The sequence below is a fragment of the Brachionichthys hirsutus genome, chromosome 2, assembly GCF_040956055.1.
Source record: "Brachionichthys hirsutus isolate HB-005 chromosome 2, CSIRO-AGI_Bhir_v1, whole genome shotgun sequence".
NCBI classification, from domain to species: Eukaryota; Metazoa; Chordata; class Actinopteri; order Lophiiformes; family Brachionichthyidae; genus Brachionichthys; species Brachionichthys hirsutus.
Window position 1 is genome coordinate 16,775,004 of NC_090898.1, and position 21,070 is coordinate 16,796,073.

General features: G+C 55.5%; 3 protein-coding genes across 3 annotated transcripts in view; 2 read left to right on the top strand and 1 right to left on the bottom strand.

Moving 5' to 3' along the window:
• The first annotated feature begins 268 nt into the window (after nt 1-268).
• On the top strand, nt 269-8,096 carry plekhg5b (pleckstrin homology domain containing, family G (with RhoGef domain) member 5b). The gene is made up of 14 exons (XM_068744381.1): nt 269-414; nt 1,665-1,850; nt 2,039-2,215; nt 2,568-2,663; nt 2,733-2,933; nt 3,004-3,114; nt 3,205-3,354; nt 4,487-4,624; nt 4,704-4,823; nt 4,911-5,043; nt 5,733-5,848; nt 5,927-6,078; nt 6,262-7,149; nt 7,321-8,096. Exons 1-14 carry the CDS (start codon nt 322-324, stop codon nt 7,328-7,330), a joined length of 2,571 nt encoding a protein of 856 aa, XP_068600482.1. The 5' UTR covers nt 269-321; the 3' UTR covers nt 7,331-8,096.
• Nucleotides 8,097-11,494: 3,398 nt separating this feature from the next.
• On the top strand, nt 11,495-20,106 carry LOC137899115 (ankyrin repeat domain-containing protein SOWAHA). Its single transcript, XM_068743130.1, has 12 exons — nt 11,495-11,624; nt 12,605-12,666; nt 13,171-13,302; nt 13,493-13,615; nt 14,778-14,828; nt 14,958-15,059; nt 16,356-16,367; nt 17,353-17,355; nt 18,598-18,684; nt 19,624-19,696; nt 19,801-19,896; nt 19,988-20,106. Exons 1-12 carry the CDS (start codon nt 11,495-11,497, stop codon nt 20,089-20,091), a joined length of 975 nt encoding a protein of 324 aa, XP_068599231.1. The 3' UTR covers nt 20,092-20,106.
• Nucleotides 20,107-21,007: 901 nt separating this feature from the next.
• cd40 (CD40 molecule, TNF receptor superfamily member 5) overlaps nt 21,008-21,070 on the bottom strand; it is a 1,542-nt gene continuing 1,479 nt past the window's right edge. Inside the window, exon 6 of the mRNA XM_068743143.1 lies at nt 21,008-21,045. Coding sequence (XP_068599244.1) covers nt 21,008-21,045 — 38 coding nt within the window. The remainder of the gene's footprint in view (nt 21,046-21,070) is intronic.

The window sequence follows — 21,070 nt, forward strand, 5'->3', positions numbered from 1 at the left end:
GGCGCGGCGCCGAGCCACTTCCTGTTTGTCTCCACGTCACCAGGGAGGTTCTGGGTCCGGTGTTCGAGAGGAACGGCATTGAGCTGTCCCGGGTCGAGCTGTTCCTGGACCAGTCCAACACGCCGCTGTCCCTCAACTTTGAGGCGTACCGCTTCGGGGGACACGACCTCAAAGTGAAAGGTGAGACGGCGGCGATGTCCTCGACGAGCGCCCGCCTGCCCGACCCACGGCGACTAAGCTGGTGTGTTCTCAGCACGCTCAGGTGACGAGCTGAAGGTGGAGCAGGGCGTGGCCGACCTGCGCTCCCTCAGCCTGCCCAACATGAGGGCGGGCCAGAGCCCCTTCATCCTCACCCCGGGCAGCGAGAAGGCGGAGCCGGGATCTCTGGGCCGCAGGGAGGGCGGCGACCCGCTGGTGAGGATTTCATTTCATCGCGTCAGGTGACGTCGCTCTGACACACACCTGCCGGGCCGCGCCCGGAGGCTTCCCTCACTCCTCCTCTTCCTCAGACGGGGGCGGAGCTTCCATTGTTCCCGCCGTTAGCTCGTTGTTCAGCGGATCCCTGGAACGGCGTTCCACGATGATTTCACTCAGGAAATCTTTGTGCTTCAGCACTTCCTGTTCGGTCCCCGATGAACGAGGCCTGCAGGATCCTGATTGGCTGGAACCTGGAATCCGTGCAGACGGTCATCGGGTTCACGCGGCGGGAGTAGGTCTGGATGGGGCGGAGCTTCCCTTCAGAGTGGCGCTCTGGGTGGAATCTAACGTTCCGAGATGCTGCAGGTTTATTACTGGTGTCCTGTTTAAAAACAGGAATTCTGATGAGCCCCCCCCCCCCATTACACCTCCTGACAGCTACATGGAAAACAAGGCATTTCCTGTCCGGCCATTATCGGGACATTCCTTGTTTTTGCCGGCTCACGGTTCATTGTTTAAAAGATTCCAGACAAAACAGAGATGTGAGATAAAGGAAGGACCTGGAGGGACGGCGTTCCCTAGAGGGACGGCGTTCCCTGGAGAGACGGCGTTCCCTGGAGAGACGGCGTTCCCTGGAGGGACGGCGTTCCCTGGAGAGACGGCGTTCCCTGGAGGGACGGCGTTCCCTGGAGAGACGGCGTTCCCTGGAGAGACGGCGTTCCCTGGAGACGGCGTTCCCTTCCCTGAAATGGGAGGCGGCTTAATGCCGAAGCCGTCATAATATTTCCGAAGCTTTTTATCCCGGGTTCGGCCCTCTGTCCGGGGTTCAAAGAAACGTAAACAGTCGTTTCTTTGGGGGGGGGGGGGGGGGCTGATCAGAGTCTGAGAGGAGAACCGCAGGGCTGGAACGCCGCCTGCTCAGACTGATCTCAATCCTTATTTAATATTGAGCTGGAAGGAGCAAAGGTTAGGGAGGGGGGGCGGGGGGGGGGTCCTCGGCGGGTCCCGCTGATGGGACAACATTGGTCCCCCCGTGCGTTTTGTGATGTCATGAGCTGACAGGAAGGGGCGGTCCTTCCCTCTCCTGTTTGCTTCTGATCATTCCCGTGATGTCATCCTGGAGCAGAATCCACTTCCTGTTTCTCCCTCCTTGAAGCCGGTTCCGTCCGACTGGACTCGGACGCTCTTCCTGTTGGGATGTTGGAATCTCTTTCCTTCCTCTCTGAGTCTTCCTCTCCGTCCTGCAGGGTCAGGCCCGGCGGAGGAAGAACATGACGGAGTTCCTCGGTGAAACCAACATTCCCACGCAGGACGCCCTGGCGCAGGTGGGCGGCTCCTTGCCCGGCGTGGGAGCCGGGCCCGACAGCTGGAAGAACCGGGCCGCCAGCCGCTTCAGCGTCATCTTCAGCTCCAACGCCGGACCCGTCGGCAAGGTGAGACCCCAGCACCGGAACCGGTTCACTTCCTCTCGGGTTGGGAATTCTAGGAGGATCTGTAGTCCGGACATACCTGATTAGAACCCCCCCCCCCCACACACACACACAGGTCCATCACGCTGGGCTGAATAGCAGCTAGCGCCTCCCTTTAGCCGCCTTCATGCTAACCAGGTGTGTTTAAGCAGGAGTCGGACCGGCTGGAGCAGCTCCAGAGCAAACTGCACTCCTACTCCCTGCTCGGGCTCCCCAAGGGGCCGCGGCTGCCCCGCTTCCACCAGGACTCCTGGGAGGAGGAGGAGGAGGAGGAGGAGCCTAACCTGGCCATGGAGGACAGCTGGCAGACGCTGCTGGACGGCTCGGAGGTAAAGGTTCTGCTGTGGTTCTGTTCCTCCCTTATCACTGTGTGATTCCCGTCATCCTGGTTTCGCCGGACTCACTTCCTCATCGCTGACGGGCCAATCAGGAGCGAGGTCATTCCTCACCTGTTACCTCAACAACAAGCGCTGGAACTTCCTCTTGTTGATGGATTAGCATCAAAAACCTGATCCAGGAAGTCTTCGACTCCGATCTGGATCCAAGTCTGGAGCGTCTTTGGCTTCCAAACCCGGTTCAGATCGGTTTCATTCCGTTTGGTACTGGATCAGACGGCGGTTTGGAGAAGCCGGTCCGGATGCTCAGCATTCCGGGCTCAAGCGTTCCGTGATGTTCCTGCAGGCGCTGACGAGGCGACAGTTCCACCAGCAGGAGGCGCTGTGGGAGCTGCTGCACACGGAGGCCACCTACATCAGGAAGCTGCGAGTGATCACTGATGTAAGTGGAGCGGGTCAGAGCCGGGCCGATCTGGACCGGGCCGGTTCTGACCCCCCCCCCCCCCTGCAGCTGTTCCTCTGCGGCCTGCTCAACCTGCAGGACGGCGGGCTGCTGACGGAGGTGGAGCCCGCCAAGCTGTTCAGCAACATCCGGGACATCGTGCGCCTCCACGCGGCGCTGTGGACCCAGGTCATGCTGCCCGTCCTGGAGAAGGCCCGGCGGGCCCGGGCCCTGCTCGACCCGACCGACCTGCAGCACGGCTTCAGGACGGTGAGTCGGGGTAAAGCGGGCCGAACCGCTCCAGAGCCGGACGCTGACGCTGTGTGTTGGTCCGGTTCAGTTCGGGTCCAGGTTCCGGCCCTACGTCCGGTACTGCATGGAGGAGGAGGCCTGCATGGAGTTCATGCGAACGCTCCTCAGGGACAACGAGCTCTTCAGGACCTACGTCACGGTCAGTCGCGCCGAGCCGATCCGACGGCGCCGGGCCGTGCCGGGCGGCGCCGGGCGGCGCCGGTAAACGTTTGTCTTCCTGTCCTCTCAGTGGGGGGAGACACACAAGCAGTGCAACCGTCTGAAGCTGGCCGACATGGTGGCCAAGCCCCACCAGAGGCTGACCAAGTACCCGCTGCTGCTGAAGAGCGTCCTCAAGAAGACGGACCAGCCGGCGGCCCGGGACGTGCTCGGCAGCATGGTGAGGAGCGCCTCGGAACCAGAGCGGGCCTTCCTTATGCGGCTCAAGCCGTTTCACTGAGCGCAGGTTCTGCAGGTTCCGCTGGTTCTGATGGTTCTGATGGTTCTGATGGTTCCACTGGTTCTGCTTATTCTGCTGGTTCTGCTGGTTCCGCTGGTTCTGCTGGTTCTGCTGGTCCTGCTGGTTCTGCTGGTCCTGCTGGTCCTGATGGTTCTGCTGGTCCTGCTGGTTCTGCTGGGTCTGCTGGTCCTGATGGTTCCACTGGTTCTGCTTATTCTGCTGGTCCTGCTGGTTCCGCTGGTTCTGCTGGTCCTGCTGGTTCTGCTGGTTCCACTGGTTCCGTTGGTTCCGCTGGTCCTGCTGGTTCTGATGGTTCCGCTGGTTCTGCTGGTCCTGCTGGTTCTGATGGTTCCACTGGTCCTGCTGGTTCCGATGGTTCTGATGGTTCCACTGGTCCTGCTGGTTCCGATGGTTCTGATGGTTCCACTGGTCCTGCTGGTTCCGATGGTTTTGCTGGTCCTGCTGGTTCTGCTGGTCCTGCTGGTTCTGATGGTTCCACTGGTTCTGCTGGTTCCGCTGGTTCTGATGGTTCTGATGGTTCCGCTGGTTCTGCCGGTCCTGCTGGTTCTGCTGGTTCCACTGGTCCTGCTGGTTCCGATGGTTCTGATGGTTCCACTGGTCCTGCTGGTTCCGCTGGTCCTGCTTATTCTGCTGGTCCTGCTGGTTCTGATGGTTCCACTGGTTCTGCTGGTTCCGCTGGTTCTGATGGTTCTGATGGTTCCGCTGGTTCTGCCGGTCCTGCTTATTCTGCTGGTCCTGCTGGTTCTGATGGTTCCACTGGTTCTGCTGGTTCCGCTGGTTCTGATGGTTCTGATGGTTCCGCTGGTTCTGCCGGTCCTGCTGGTTCTGCTGGTTCCACTGGTCCTGCTGGTTCCGCTGGTTCTGATGGTTCCGCTGGTTCTGCTGGTCCTGCTGGTTCTGATGGTTCTGATGGTTCCGCTGGTTCTGCTGGTCCTGCTGGTTCTGATGGTTCCGCTGGTCCTGCTGGTTCCGATGGTTCTGCTGGTCCTGCTGGTTCCGCTGGTCCTGCTTATTCTGCTGGTCCCGCTGGTTCTGATGGTTCTGCTTCCAGGTGACCGCCGTCGAGGACTTCATCAGCAGCGTGGACTCCCAGATGAGGCAGCGCCAGGAGCGGCAGAAGCTGGCCGCCATCTCAGCTCGCATCGACTCCTACGAGGCGGTGGAGGGCAGCGGCGAGGAGGTGGAGAAGGTGAGGCGACCTTCCGGTGCCTCGCTCTCACCTCGGGAGCCCCGCCCCCCGCCCCCCTGACATTCCTGCCTCCCTTTAGATCCTGAAGGAGTTTAACCGCTTCGACCTGATGGCGCCCATGAGGGGAACGTCGGCGGAGGAGACGCGGCAGCTGCACCTCGAGGGAGCGCTGAGGATGAAGGAGGGCAAAGACAGCCGGGTGAGACTCCGGAGGAGTTCTGCCCCTCCCCCCCAGCACCTGGGTTCTCCTGTGAGAGGAGCTGAGGTCCGTTTGTTTGCTCCTCAGGTGGAGGTGTACTGCTTTCTGTTCACCGACCTGCTGCTCATCGCCAAACCGGTCAAACGGGTGGAGAAGGTGAAAATCATCCGGCAGCCCCTCCTCATCCACAACGTGGTCTGCAAGGAGCTGAAGGACCCGGGTGAGTCCGGGTGGACCCGCTCCTAAGGAACCAGCGAGGGTTAAACCAGCGAGGGTCAAACCAGCGAGGGTTAAACCAGCGAGGGTTAAACCAGCGAGGGTTAAACCAGCGAGGGTTAAACCAGCGAGGGTCAAACCAGCGAGGGTTCAAACCAGCGAGGGTTAAACCAGCGAGGGTTCAAACCAGCGAGGGTTAAAAGCAGCGAGGGTTAAAAGCAGCGAGGGTTAAACCAGCGAGGGTTCAAACCAGCGAGGGTTAAACCAGCGAGGGTTAAACCAGCGAGGGTTCAAACCAGCGAGGGTTCAAACCAGCGAGGGTTCAAACCAGCGAGGGTCAAACCAGCGAGGGTTAAACCAGCGAGGGTCAAACCAGCGAGGATTCAAACCAGCGAGGGTTAAACCAGCGAGGGTTAAACCAGCGAGGGTTCAAACCAGCGAGGGTCAAACCAGCGAGGATTCAAACCAGCGAGGGTTAAACCAGCGAGGGTTCAAACCAGCGAGGGTCAAACCAGCGAGGATTCAAACCAGTGAGGGTTAAACCAGCGAGGGTCAAACCAGCGAGGATTCAAACCAGCGAGGGTTAAACCAGCGAGGGTTCAAACCAGCGAGGGTCAAACCAGCGAGGATTCAAACCAGCGAGGGTCAAACCCGATCGATTGATCACTGACCGATCGGCTATTTCCCCGGCAGGTTCGTTCGTCCTCATCTACCTCAATGAGTTTCAGAGCGCGGTGGCGGCCTACACCTTCCAGGCCAGCAGCGCCCCCCAGGGGCGGAGCTGGATCGATGCAATCTGCAGCGTGCAGGTTTGGATCGCCGGTCCCGGTTCCGTTACGGGATTCACACGAGGATTATCCGGTTATTAAAATCCGTTTATTATTCAGAACCAGCTCCAGAGGCTCCGGGCCGAAGAGGTCCAACGGCAGCAGCCATGCAGGGAGGGGGAGGAGCTAGAGGAGGAAGACGAGGAAGAGGAGAGCAGCACCTCCACCACGAGCTCCCCGTGCCTGAGACACAAGGACCAGCAGGACTCCAGGTAAGACGGTCGCACCTGAGCAGGTTGTACGATGCCAGCCCCGCCTACTATGGGAAGGGGCCTCGTGAGAAATCCAAATGTTAAAGAATAAAAATGTATAAACGAGCCAATCAGAAACCTCCATTCATGCTTTTATTGCTTTTACCTGAAACTCAAATTCAGCAACCACACCTGTCCTCTCAGCCAATCAGACGGCTCCACTGAGACCCTGTCAGTGATGGACGCGGATGAAGCCGGCGGACGCCCGCAGCGCCCCCCCTCCAACCTGAACCTGGAGGACATCACCGAAACCGACTCTGAGCTGACCCCGGTGTCCGAGAGGCCCGAAGTCCCGCGTCCTCGGCCCGCCAGCCCCCGCGGGGTTCCCTCCGAGTCCCGTCAGCAGGCGGGGGCCGACGGCGAGGAGCTGGACCCCCAGTGTCGCTCCCTGTCCATGGACAGCGCCTACGGATCCCTCCTGCAGCCCCAGCCGGGACAAAGCGAAGGGGAGGACACGGAGGAGGAGGAGGAGGAGGAGGAGGAGGAAGAGGAAGTGACCTCACTGGGGTCTCAGCTTTCAGTGGTCCAGAACTCCAAGCCTCGACGGCGGCCCCACGTTCAGCCACGCCTCCACCGTCCCCAGAGGCTGGCGTGCTTGACTTTGTCCCGCTCTGAGGACAACCTCCTGCAGCGTCTCCACCACAAAAACGCCATCAACCACACGAACGCTGAGGGGCCGGCCCGGCGCCGGCGTCGGGACGTGGACCCGTCGCTGCTGGGCCACAGTCGCAGCCTGTCAGAACTGGGCCAGAACTGCCCAGAGCGGTTCTGCAGAGACATCGACCGGTCCGACGACAGCTTGAACGCTCCCGTCGACCCAAAGAGGGCGCTGTCCAGGCACGCCGGCGAGGGCAACGACGGGGAAACAGCACCATCTGCCTGCGTAGGCGGGAACGACGCGGCCGCCGGCGGTCCAGAGGAGGCGTCGCCCAAAAAGAAGACATCGGTGGCGCGGCAGCACAAGAAGCTAACGCTAGCTCAGCTGTACCGGATACGCACCACGCTGGTCCTCAACTCCACGCTCACCGCATCGTAAGTCCGTGACTATGTTAGCTTAGCTTAGCATTAGCACTGAAAGACGTCCCTCGCTAGTTAGCTTAAATCATGTAACGTTCCCCTGATTCTGTTTGGATCAAAGAAACATGCTGCTCTAAGCTAACCGGTTAGCCTTTAGCAAACAGTGTGATGTCTGTCCCGTTCCAGGGAGGTCTAACCAGCAGGACGCCGCTGCGTGGGACAGGGACTGTCCCGAGGAGGGACAGAGACAGAGGTAGCATTATGAGGGCTGGACTGTGGGACTCGACCCGGACCTGCTGCTCCTGCAACGTGTGTGTGTGTGTGTGGGGGGGGGGGGCATCCTCCTCCTCCTCCTCCGCCTCTCTGGAACCAGAGAGGGGGCGGAGCTGAATCCTGCGGCCTCTTCATCCCTTTTGAATCACAAAGACACAAATTACAAAATGAAATTGAACATCTGAGAAGAAGAAGAAGAATCACTCGGGACTCGGGACTCGGGACTCGGGACCAACGAGTCCTTCAGGTCCTTTCTGTGCCGATGAATGTTTGCCGATTCCTGACTGAACCGAATCCGACGCCGCCTCCTGCGAGCGACGCTAAGGCGGAAGCGTCCGACCGCCGGATCCGAACGAGACGGGCTGGATCTGAGCGTTCCGGGTTGTTTTTGGGTTGTGTCCAAAAAAGGAAACGTTACTTCCTGGTGTTTGAATGTTCTGCTCGGCTGTTTGCCCCCAAAACCACAGAAGAAGACGCTGATTTAAGGCGAGCGGAGCCCGAAGCAAATAAGTTAACTGTTTAGTTTATGTGTAATATTTATTACGCTCTTTGTTTTATATATATTGTTTGATATTGATCGCTTCTCTGATTTGTAATTGATTTTTGTGGATGTAGTCTTAATAACGAGCTGCGAACCAAACTCGTGTTTCCTCTTTCAGGAGGTGTCTCACAGAATAAAAGGAATAAAATCTAAAACGCTCTGTCGTTTTCTTCAACTGTCCACTCCAGCCCCCCCCCATGTGGGGCGGGGCCTGGTCCAGCATTGACATCATGGCCAAGGTGTATTTACAGGTGATGATCTCAGCTAATCGGTGGATTACAGCATGTTGAATCCACGCAGCCTGTAAACTGCAGAGGAAGCAGCGTTCCAGATCCTGTGGGATTTTCTGTTTAATCTGGTCCCAGGAAGCCCCCCCCCCCCCCCTCACATCTGGCCCCGTCGGGATTTACTCTTGTAATCCTCAATTTTAAAATAGTTTTATTCTGCTTTAACGTTGATACGGTCGATTTTAATTACTAAAATGTAGCTTTCTCCTTTAGCGGTGATGTCATTCTACACGCTGTTCATTAGCCTGACCCGCTAACGGCGGGACGCTGCAGGAAGTCTGACCCGCTAACGGCGGGAAACTGCAGGAAGTCTGACCCGCTAACGGCGGGAAGCTGCAGGAAGTCTGACCCGCTAACGGCGGGACGCTGCAGGAAGTCTGACCCGCTAACGGCGGGAAGCTGCGGGAAGTCTGACCCGCTAACGGCGGGAAGCTGCGGGAAGTCTGACCCGCTAACGGTGGAACGCTGCAGGAAGTCTGACCCGCTAACGGCGGGAAGCTGCAGGAAGTCTGACCCGCTAACGGCGGGAAGCTGCGGGAAGTCTGACCCGCTAACGGCGGGAAGCTGCGGGAAGTCTGACCCGCTAACGGCGGGAAGCTGCGGGAAGTCTGACCCGCTAACGGCGGGAAGCTGCAGGAAGTCTGACCCGCTAACGGCGGGAAGCTGCAGGAAGTCTGACCCGCTAACGGCGGGACGCTGCAGGAAGTCTGACCCGCTAACGGCGGGACGCTGCAGGAAGTCTGACCCGCTAACGGCGGGAAGCTGCAGGAAGTCTGACCCGCTAACGGCGGGAAGCTGCGGGAAGTCTGACCCGCTAACGGCGGGAAGCTGCAGGAAGTCTGACCCGCTAACGGCGGGACGCTGCAGGAAGTCTGACCCGCTAACGGCGGGAAGCTGCAGGAAGTCTGACCCGCTAACGGCAGGAAGCTGCGGGAAGTCTGACCCGCTAACGGCGGGAAGCTGCAGGAAGTCTGACCCGCTAACGGCGGGAAGCTGCAGGAAGTCTGACCCGCTAACGGTGGAACGCTGCAGGAAGCTGACGTCCCAGAGTGACTATCGTCATTCCTACCCTCTTATCTCCCTTCTTTCATTCCCTCCAGACAGAGTTGGTGACAGGTCATCCTTAAAGACACACACACACGCATCCTTAAAGACACACACACGTTGCACACCTTTCCACGGGGCGCACCAGAAGGCGCGGCGCCGTGCAGCTGGGGCAGCGGACGGGCTAACGCCACCTGCTGTGGCAGATGTCAGAAACCATGCTGTAAAAAATGTCCGATTAGCACAAAGGGGCACTTTGGTAAATCCCGATTATGGGAGCACTTTGTTTTATTAAACGCAGCGGATTAAAGGCAGGTAGACGCCATTGTCTGCTCCAACAATCCCCCTTTAAGCCGGCGCTGGTTCCTGGTACCCGGACAGGCCTGGCTGGCGGCTGGGTCGCCTGTCTGTAATCTCACCCCCCCCATTCATCCATCATCCCCGCTAGAGGACGAGCTGATTTAGGACATGTTCTCCAGGACAGCGGAATAAAGCGTGTTTACGGCAGCCATATGGAACAGATAACCAGCAGGCCCAGGCTCCGCCCTCAACCTGGTGGCCCAACCTTCACACCGCCAAAACGACTAGCTCCTCGGCTGGATGCTAATACGCATCCGATGAATCCATCATTGTACTGCGTGATTATACTAGTGTTACTGCTGCTAATACACGTCTGAGTATCCACTCCTGATGCTGCTGGTTTTGTGACGTGTTCTGTACTCGTATGTTTTTGTAACTTAGTCTATCCTAGGGTGCTAGCTACAGCTTAGCGCTGGAGCTAGCCTAGCGCTGTAGCTAGCACCCATTGTCTATTGTCATTACTGTTACATGTTAGCGCTGTAGCTAGCATCTATTGTCTATTGTCATTACTGTTACATGTTAGCGCTGTAGCTAGCACCCATTGTCTATTGTCATTACTGTTACATGTTAGCGATGTAGCTAGCATCCATTGTCTATTGTCATTACTGTTACATGTTAGCGCTGTAGCTAGCACCCATTGTCTATTGTCATTACTGTTACATGTTAGCGATGTAGCTAGCACCCATTGTCTATTGTCATTACTGTTACATGTTAGCGATGTAGCTAGCACCCATTGTCTATTGTCATTACTGTTACATGTTAGCGATGTAGCTAGCATCCATTGTCTATTGTCATTACTGTTACATGTTAGCGCTGTAGCTAGCATCTATTGTCTATTGTCTATTGTCATTACATTCCTCGTCTGTGACAACAAACGGATTCTGATTCATCCATCGTTCCATCCCACAAAGACGCGCCGTATGTTCCAGGATCAAAGTTCCATTTCCTCCTCAAAGTTGATTTTTCTGATCATCAGGTCCGTTTTTCACGCCGGGACACAAACCCTTCCCTCGATAACGGTATCAGCTGATAAGAAGCTTACTGTAATTACAATATTGTCTCTCCGAAACATGAACTACAAAAGCACCCATTTCTAAATTAAACGTTCGGGGAGAAGCTACGGCGGAGCAGGACCGACGGATTAACACGCCGGACCGGCACATTTAATACTTACAGAACAATCACAATTAATCTGACAGTCTGTCGAACACAGACGCTCAACCTGCGGCCTTTGACCCCAGGAGGCCTTCTGATTCTCATCATTAGAGTGGCTTCGGGTTCTGGAACTCAAAGGTAAAGAGGAAGAGGAAGAGGAAGAGGAGGAGAAAGAGGAAGAGGAAGAGGAGGAGGAAGAGGAAGAGCTGCGGCGGCCTGTGAGTCAACACAAAGGGATTCGGTGCCCCGCCCTCTCGAGTCAAGTGATGAAGATGAGGTGTCTCCAGGATGAGAACGTGATGACGTCATGTTATCTTCTTGAGTTTATTCGTGTAAAACTTTTACTCTGAAACTCACGCTACTATTCTGTTAACAGAACTTGATCTTTTTAACATGACGTCATCCTTTCGTCATCCCTCCTTCCTTCCTGTCAACCCCGTCCGGTAGTTTCTGTTCATTCCTGCTGACCGGGCATAAACCGAGGAAGCGGAAACACGCGCCCGGATGACCGTTCACAATTTAACGTTCACCGGAGACTAACGGCTGTCTGGTGACGTGAACGCGCCAACGTTTTGGGCGCGTGAGAGGCGGACAGGAGGCGCGCCGAAGGGGTTAACCGGAGGAGGCGCTGCTGGGTGGAGTGAAGTTTGGACTCGAACCCAACGAGCTGCACCGGGACCGAGCAGCGGTTCTGAAGAAGATGAGTGACGTCAGCGAGGCGTCGCTGCTGGACTATTTCGGGTCCAGCGGGGACGGGGTCCGGGTCCGGAACGCAGACCTGCTGAGCGCGTTCAGACCCTTCATCGGTCACAGTGACGCGCACTTACGTGGTGAGGATCCAGATGAGAATGTGCGCGTGCGTGTGGCTGTGTGTGTGTGTGTGTGCGTGTGTGTGTGTGTGTGTGGAGGGGGGGGGGGACATCGAGAAGCGGGACATCTGGTCCGCATTAAAAAGACCCTCCATTTACCAGCGCCAGCAGGAATGACGTCACTTCCGTCGGGCCTGGTGGGACTGAGCACAGCACCCGAACCCGAACCCGAGCCCGAACCCGACCGGCACCGGTTCGTGTCTGAACCAGTGTCTGCGTTCACGTTTACTGATGTTTGTCTAATTATAAGGATGGCGTAGGGGGGGGCGGGGCTCTGCGGACGTCATGCCCCCCCCCCCAGTGATTACCGCTGACCTCGGACCCGCTTGCCGGGACGTCCCGTCCAGATGCGGGTTTAGAGCCGGTTGAGTCGACGCCATCCAATCAGAGAAGTGCTTCCCACACGTTTAAAGCGTGATAACGCCGTAATCAGAACTAAGTCCACATGCTGGACCGGGTCGGTGAGGGGGCCGCTGCAAACTGGGTCACGGTGGGGGGGGTACCTGTACCAGATCGTGTTCTGGATTACTGATGGAAGCGGGTTTCCTGTTGTTGAGGAAAGGGAAACGGTCCGATTGTCCCGGGCTACGTGTCCCCCCCCCCCCGGTCCAGATGAATGTCTGAGGAGAACCAGAACCCGGTTCCAGCTTCTCCTGCTGGTTCTGACCCGTGTGGTTGGATTTACCGGTCCAGATGAATGTCTGAGGAGAACCAGAACCCGGTTCCAGCTTCTCCTGCTGGTTCTGACCCGTGTGGCTGGATTTACCGGTCCAGATGAATGTCTGAGGAGAACCAGAACCCGGTTCCAGCTCCTTCTGCTGGTTCTGACCCGTGTGCCGTTCACCGGTCCAGATGAATGTCTGAGGCGAACCAGAACCCGGTTCCAGCTCCTCCGTCCCGGTTTGTGTCACTGATTCTGATCCAACCTCATTTTCTCACAGCGAAATACAGAGAGGAGTTCAAGCTCGCCATCGACCGGATCGCCGTGGTGAAGTCAGAGAATGTAAGTCAGCCATGTTTTCACCTGTGAGACTAAAGCTCTGCTCTGATTGGCCGCTGGGGCAGGAAGCGCTGTAGAACCCCGAACGGGTCCAGACTCCGCTGGGAAGCGTCACGATGTCTCGATCAAAAATTAGGCCACAAACATTCCATAAAAATGAAAAGAACTCCCCGATCTGGACTCGCTCCAGCCGTCAGGGACGTCTCTCACGGCGGCGGCGCCGGCCCATCTGGACTCGCTCCAGCCGTCAGGGACGTCTCTCACGGCGGCGGCGGCGGCCCATCGCCGTGCCAACAGAACAAACAGAAACTCCCTAAAGGTAACAAAGTCAAACCCAGAATGAAAGATAGATGGTTCTGGAAGCTGAAAGCAGCTGATTCCTGATTGGACCGGTTCTATCAGCGGCTCGGCTCAGTCCAGGCGGACCCGCTTTCCTTTAGTGCCTGACATCCGGCTTGTTTGGTCTTAAACTCATGACCTTCTGCAGACCTGTGGTCTCTGTCTCAGGGGGAGAAGTATCTGGTTCTGAAGAAGAAATACAGACCAATGCTGCCGGACCGGGCCAGAACTCCGGCCGCCGTGCAGTGGGAGGCGAGTCCCGCCCACCTGGAGCAGGACGAGCCTGACGGCGCTGCAGAGGTGAAGTTAAATCAGAGCGGCGCCGCCGCGCTTCAGGACGCCATGTTTACTGTTACAACGCCGACTCCACCCGCTAACGCAGAGGAAAGAGGGCGGAGCCACAGAACGCTAATGCCTTACGCCCAGATTAGCTAATGCTAATGCCGAAGCTAAAGGTTTGGGCCGTGAACACATGTCTGAACTTCTGCAGGCCCCGCAGGCAGGAACCGCCCCCGAGCAGCCGCCCCCGCCACGACGTCCCGACGTCCCCGTCCAGGAACCTTCGCTGCACAGCAACGGAGAGGACGAGCCGGACAAAGACTCGGGGTCAAAGGTGACGGCTTAAATGTTGATCAGAGATATATATATTCTGATATATTAATATTATTATGATATATTAATGTTATCCTGATATAATAATATTATTCTGATATATTAATATTATCCTGATATATCAATGTTATCCCGATATAATAATATTATTCTGATATATTAATATTATTCTGATATAATAATGTTATCCTGATATATCAATGTTATCCCGATATAATAATATTATTCTGATATATTAATATTATTCTGATATAATAATGTTATCCTGATATATCAATGTTATCCCGATATAATAATATTATCCTGATATATTAATATTAATATTATTCTGATATAATAATGTTATCCTGATATAATAATATTATTCTGATATATTAATATTATTCTGATATAATAATGTTATCCTGATATATCAATGTTATCCCGATATAATAATATTATCCTGATATATTAATATTAATATTATTCTGATATAATAATATTATTCCGATTCGAGTTTCTCAGATCAGAGGACGATCAAATCATCTGAAGTGTTTCAGATCTCAGGTCAGCTCACACAGTTCCTTCTTCTCCCAGCAGGGGGTGCTACACGTAGATTCCCAGGGTCTGTCGGTTTGTTGAATTTGAGTGTGAGGGGGGCCCTTTGGGGGGGGGGGGGGGTCCGTCTGTGTTTAAATGGGGCCCCTGTCATGATGCCAAGCAGCAACCGGCTGGAAGCCATGAGAAAGAGGAGGAGCATTTGTGCCCGTCATTCATCCCACGGACGACAGGTGGCGCTAGCGGCCAGGTGTGTTAGTGTTAGCTACCTGGCCGACCCTTGTGGGGGCCCTGCCTCGGATGAGATCCCACACGTCTACGACGCTTTCTGCAGCAGCGGTTATAAACGTACCGGATCCGGTTCTGGTCCTGCAGAACCTCCCGGTCCCTCTGAGGAGAGAAGGGCCTCGAACAAACGTCCTGCCTGGAGGGGTGTTGTTAATTGGGATGTGATTGATTACCCCCCCCCGTGTGTGAAAGCGACGCCCCCTCGTTGCCTCTACCTGTCTGACGCAGCGGTGCTAAAGCGATCAGCGGGGGCCGTGGGGGCCCCGACCTGACGCTCCGGTGGGGGGGGGGGGGGCCGTGGGGACCCCTCCTAACGCTCCGGTCTTGGTGTCTTTCAGTCGGAGTCGGAGCAGGAGGAGGAGGGGTCGGGAAGCGGGGGCCCCGCCGCCGTCGCTGTGAGTTCACGTCTTCTTCTGTTGTTTCTGTGTGTTTGCTTTGGGATCTGAACTCATTCAGGATGTGGAGGGGGGGGGCGTTTCATCTGTGTTTATGACCCCCCCACCCCCCCTTTGAGCTAGCTGGATCCGATAGAGAAGGAATGGATCTACTCCGCCGCCGGGGCTCGACTTCCTGACCTCTCTCACCTGCTCAGACAGGACCCGTCACTGGCCAATAAGAAGGTAGCTCCGCCCCCTTGTGTTTTTGGTCGTCATGTGAGAAACCCGGGGAGACAGGTTCTGATTCTGTCCCAACCTCAGAACTACCATGCTGGACGCTGCTAGCTGTTTACCCGTTTACCCCTTTACCCGTTTACCAGTTTACCCGTTTACCCGTTTACCCGTTTACCCGTTTACCCGTTTACCCGTTTACCCATTTACCCGTTTACCCGTTTACCAGTTTACCCATTTACCCGTTTACCAGTTTACCCATTTACCCATTTACCCGTTTACCAGTTTACCAGTTTATCCGTTTACCAGTTTACCAGTTTATCCGTTTACCAGTTTACCCGTTTACCCGTTTACCCATTTACCCGTTTACCCGTTTACCAGTTTACCCATTTACCCGTTTACCAGTTTACCCGTTTACCCATTTACCCATTTACCCGTTTACCAGTTTATCCGTTTACCAGTTTACCAGTTTACCAGTTTACCCGTTTACCCGTTTACCAGTTTACCCGTTTACCCGTTTACCAGTTTACCCCTTTACCAGTTTACCCGTTTACCCGTTTACCAGTTTATCCGTTTACCAGTTTACCAGTTTACCCGTTTACCTGTTTACCCGTTTACCCCTTTACCCCTTTACCAGTTTACCAGTTTATCCGTTTACCAGTTTACCCGTTTACCAGTTTACCAGTTTATCCGTTTACCAGTTTACCAGTTTATCCGTTTACCAGTTTACCCGTTTACCCGTTTACCCATTTACCCGTTTACCCGTTTACCAGTTTACCCATTTACCCGTTTACCAGTTTACCCGTTTACCCATTTACCCGTTTACCAGTTTATCCGTTTACCAGTTTACCAGTTTACCAGTTTACCCGTTTACCCGTTTACCAGTTTACCCGTTTACCCGTTTACCAGTTTACCCCTTTACCAGTTTACCCGTTTACCCGTTTACCAGTTTATCCGTTTACCAGTTTACCAGTTTACCCGTTTACCTGTTTACCCGTTTACCCGTTTACCCGTTTACCAGTTTACCCGTTTACCAGTTTACCCGTTTACCCGTTTACCCGTTTACCCGTTTACCTGTTTACCTGTTTACCCGTTTACCCGTTTACCCGTTTACCCGTTTACCCGTTTACCCGTTTACCCGTTTACCTGTTTACCCGTTTACCCGTTTACCTGTTTACCTGTGGGCCGCTCCGACTGTTTTCTAAACACACAACAAACCTTCCTCTCAGAGGAACCCTTTAAGGTTCTAGATTAGCTCCTGGTAGTTCTGACTCTGCTCTTGTCTTTCGGGTCGGCGCCGCCCACCAGGACTTCACCTCGGTGAGTACTTCCTGTTTGAAGCTGCTGTTCTCATGCTGTCTTGTGATTGGACGCTCCGGACCACATGTGCCTGATTCAAACCCTCTTGTTTTTCATTCTGACCCGCTCCGGCTCCCGACTGTGACCCCGATCCTCCCCCCCCAGGGGGTAAGTTTCACCGCTCTCCTCTTACAGCGCCGCTCCGACCCGGGTCCGGGTGCAGTGACGGTTCTTTGCCTGCGATGTCACCCTCGTACCCGAGTCTCTCGCTCTTACCACTTTCACATGGTCCCCCTTTAATAGCATTCCGAGAAGCCGGCGTTAAAACATCCCGACCCGGCGGTTCAAAGGGCCGCCATCAAACGGATTATGAGCGCTAGCTCTTTAGCTCTCGTTCCCCCCGACAACCCAAATCCCTTTATTTGTCTCCCTGTGCGCTGAAGAGATTTGAGCTCATGTTTGTTGTCCCTCCCCTCGTGTCACGGTTCTCACCCTGTCCTCTGGCCGTGGCGGACCACCTTCTAAGACTAGTCCTAAGCCTCTGCCGGCCCCGCCCGGACAAGATAGCGCGGCGGCCATTGAAGTGCGGGGAGATGGGGGGGATTAAAGAGAGTCTTAATGCTGCACAAAGACTTCACCCACTTAAAGATAATCTGAAAGTAATAGAGCAGGCTGGGATTAATTGTAGAACAATGCTGGTTGCGTCCCGGGGAAGGTGCTGAGCCCCCCCGGGACGCTTTGATGTCGGTCTTCGCTGGTCGGCGGAGGTGGAAGCCTTTCTGGAGGACACGTGGAGAACGATCTGGTCGCCGTGTCCCGTGTTTGAGCAGGACTGGGGGGATTACACGCCGTCCCGGGAGGACTCGAGTGCTTCCTGTTCCGTCCGAGTGTTTGTTGGGATCAGGTGGTTTTGTAGAAACGTTCTCAACCAGCGTCTCTCTTTCTCTCCCCGCCGGCCGCTGCTGTTTGTCCTCGGCCGTCGCCGTGACGACTTCCTCCGCCACAGTTTGTAAGTACATCATCCAGCCATCAGTCCGCCGAGCCCTCTTAGCCGCAGCCTCCCGCGAGGCGGCGGTAGGACCGCCCCTGAGTGATTGGACAGGTGTCTGTTGGGGACCCCCCAGTGGGCAGGAACAGAACCGAGAAGCGCAGGAAGGGACGGTTGCTGCATCCTGTCCGGCCTCGTCCGTCACTCGTGCCCCGGGCGGGGGGGCCGCCGAGCCGCCTGTCAAACCGCCCTTCTGTCTTGCGATCCGACAGGGGACAGACAAAAGACATGGAGACTCCCGAGCCAGACAGCGTCTATCACAATCTGTCTCCCAGACTCCAGAGACAGTGAGACGAAGCTCCGAACCGTTGTCCCGGCAGCCGCTGGGCTAGCTCGCTGGGCTAGCTCGCTGGGCTAGCTCGCAGGGCTAGCTCGCTGGGCTAGCTCGCTGGGCTAGCTCGCTGGGCTAGCTCGCAGGGCTAGCTCGCTGGGCTAGCTCGCTGGGCTAGCTCGCAGGGCTAGCTCACTGGGCTAGCTCGCTGCGCTGATATTAGCACAATTAGCTTCACAACCTCTAAACACAACACTGCTTCGGTGATTGGCTGCCATTAAAGACAGGTCTTGAATCGACCAATGAACAAGCAGGAAAGCGTGACAGCGACCTGCCCTTCGCTGCCGCCGCTTCTGAACTTTTCATTTTATTACTCAGTAAATGATAATTATAAAATTATAAACTAGAACAGCACCCAGAGAGCACAGACCTCCCCCAAGCAGCTCGTCCCCCCCCCCCTCGCCGGACGTAACGGTCGTTTTTACGCCCGTTTCAGCCCAAATGACCACGATAATGTAAAAACGCACGTTTTGTCTTCCACCTGTTGATGACTCATAATTACGCAGCTTGCCGTGGAGATCAGAGCGCCGGTCCGACAGGTGGTTCCGTCTGTCTACTACTTTCACGTTTGTGAGGGGGTGTCCCCCCGGGGTCGTGTCGCGGGGGCCCCTTTCCCCCCTTGACGTGTGCTGACAGTCGTGTGGTGATTGTGGGAGGGCCTCTACAGGTCACGCTAACATCATCAATCTTCCCCGGGTGACAGGCGGCCCGCCGGGCCCCCCAGCTGTGGGCACAGTGCTGTGTTGTTTTGTAATTAGGCAGGAAACCGTCCCTCCGTCCCCCCAGCGGGCCTGCCGCCCTGGCAGCCAATGAGAAGCCGTGGTCCTGACCACGGAAGAAGAGTTCTGACCGTCTTCCTTCTGTCCCCGCAGACGGCTCTGCACTGGGCTGCCAAACATGGCAGCGAGGACATGGCAACCCTGGTGGCCAACGCCGGCGCTGATGTCAACACCAAATCGGTGAGCGGGTTTTTATCAGGTGGGGGTTCAAAGTGGGAGCCCGCCCCCTCCAGGGAAGATTCTCCTTTCACCAGCCTGCAAACACGCGCCAGCGGATCGATCGATGGCTGCATCGTTTTCTTTTGTGCGACATTTTCAAAACAATCCCACAAACCGCGGTTCGAAGCGTTGTAGTACCACGCCAGGCCAGTATGTGGCAGTGCAGCGTTTAGAAGTCAGCCCCACAGAGCATAGCGGTTCATCAAATCCGGTCTGAGACGGTCCAGCGGCGGGTTCTGCTGCGGTTCTGGCTCCATGTGAAAAGCAGGTGTCGAATTACCAAAATGCCATTTAGGGAAAGTCCATCGCCGTGGAAACGGCTTCTTAAAGTCAAACGTCTCAAATGTCGCCCCGTCATCACAAAGGCAACCACAGATGAATTTCTTCTTCTCTCCTTTCCCGCAGCACGTGAGTTTCCTGTTTCCTCTCAGGTGGGCGGGGGACGATGGTACGAACTGCGTGTCGATTGGTCGGACTGGGCACCAATGGGCCGCCGCCGATGCTAAGTGATGCTAAAGCCCAGCTGTGTAAGTGCATTGCAGCGGCGCGTGCTAATAAATCACGGCGTGTCACGTTAATTGTGCGTCCGTATGTTTCAGCAGGAACGACTCCAGAAACGGCAATTTTCAGCGAATTACCGAGCAATTACGTTTTTATCATTACCTGCTGTTTCCATAACCTTTGCTAATTTGTGCACTTTCTTCTTGCTCTTCTGATTGGCTGCTGTCGGGCCTGGGAACCTGCAGGGGGTAGGTACCGCGACTCGGAACCGAGTGGAAATGTCTGTTTTAAACCGCTTCAGGCGTTTGTTTCCCTGTCGCTGAAGCCAGCTCTGAAACACCTGTGAACACACCTGTGAACACACCTGTGAACACACCTCTGTACCTGTCTGTCCCACAGGGATACACGCCTCTGCACATTGCAGCGCTCCACGGCCATCAGCACATTCTGGACCTGCTCATCAGAACCTACGGTAAGAACCGCTTTCCCTGGACCGGATCAGGAGATCTCTGACGGTCCGTTTCAGCTGCACCTTTACAGGTGGAAGCAGGTAACCTGCCGCTTTCCTCTCTTCAGGGGCTGCAGAAACCTTACGGGACTACAGCGGCCGTTTGGCCGTCCACTACCTGAACCCAAAGGAACCGGAGGTTCTGGAGGACGACGGCGAGCTCCGTGAGGCCCGAACACATCATTAGAATCGATTCCTTTTCAGCTAGCGATTATGCTACGCTAACTCGTCCTGATTTCTGTTCTTTGATTCCAGCGTTTCAAATCACTCAGTCCCGAGAGCGGAACAGGAACAGGAAGCTGGCGTCGTTGTTCCACTCCAAGAAGAAGTGGGTTCCGCCGAGGATCTGGCGCCGATAGAGGAGGAGAGGACGGCCTGCCATCAGCTCGTCCTTCCCGCATTCAGACCCCGAAAATTCTCCCGCTGACGAAGAACATCCGGCGGCTCGGTGTTAAAAGCTCGACGTGTATGAAGTGTGTTCACGCACACGCACGGACACGCACGCACACACGCACACACACACACGCATGGACACGCACGCACACACGCACACACACACACGCACGGACACGCACGCACGCACGCACGCACACACGCACACACACACACGCACGCACACACACACACACGCACGCACACACGCACACACGCACGCACACACGCACACACGCACACACACGCACACACGCACACACACACACGCACGCACACACGCACACACGCACACACACACACGCATGGACACGCACGCACACACGCACGCACACACACACATACGCACGCACACACACACGCACGCACACGCGCACGCACACACACAACAAAATCCGGCAGATTTGATGACGCACCTGAGTCAACAGGTGTGTGTTGGTGATGTCACGCTTCACGCTCACCTGAGAGTATTTGATGACGCTTTTGAAGTTGTGTTTGCACAAAACTTGATGAAATGAATCGTTACTTCTGTGATTTAAATCTTTGAACTCACTTTTTATTTTCTGAGAAGGTGAGTCTTTAGCAGGTTTTGTAGTTCACCTTAATTCTGAGACCTCAGGTTGGACACGCCCACTCAGGTGTGAATGGAACTTCATCGTTTACAGTCTTTATTTCTCGCTTTCTAGAATCCGCCGTTGATGAAGGATTTAAATCCTTTTATTAGGATTCATCTGTTCAATAAAACAGCTGATCGACGGATCAATCGAGGAAGTCGTGAATCAGTCGCTACTTCCTGCTTCTCCATGAAATATTCGATGTTTTTGGGCATTAAATTCTTCTTCTCTACCAGCCCGTCTGCTCGTGCTGTTTCCCCTCGCTGCCGACCACTTCTACGGACGGACGCCG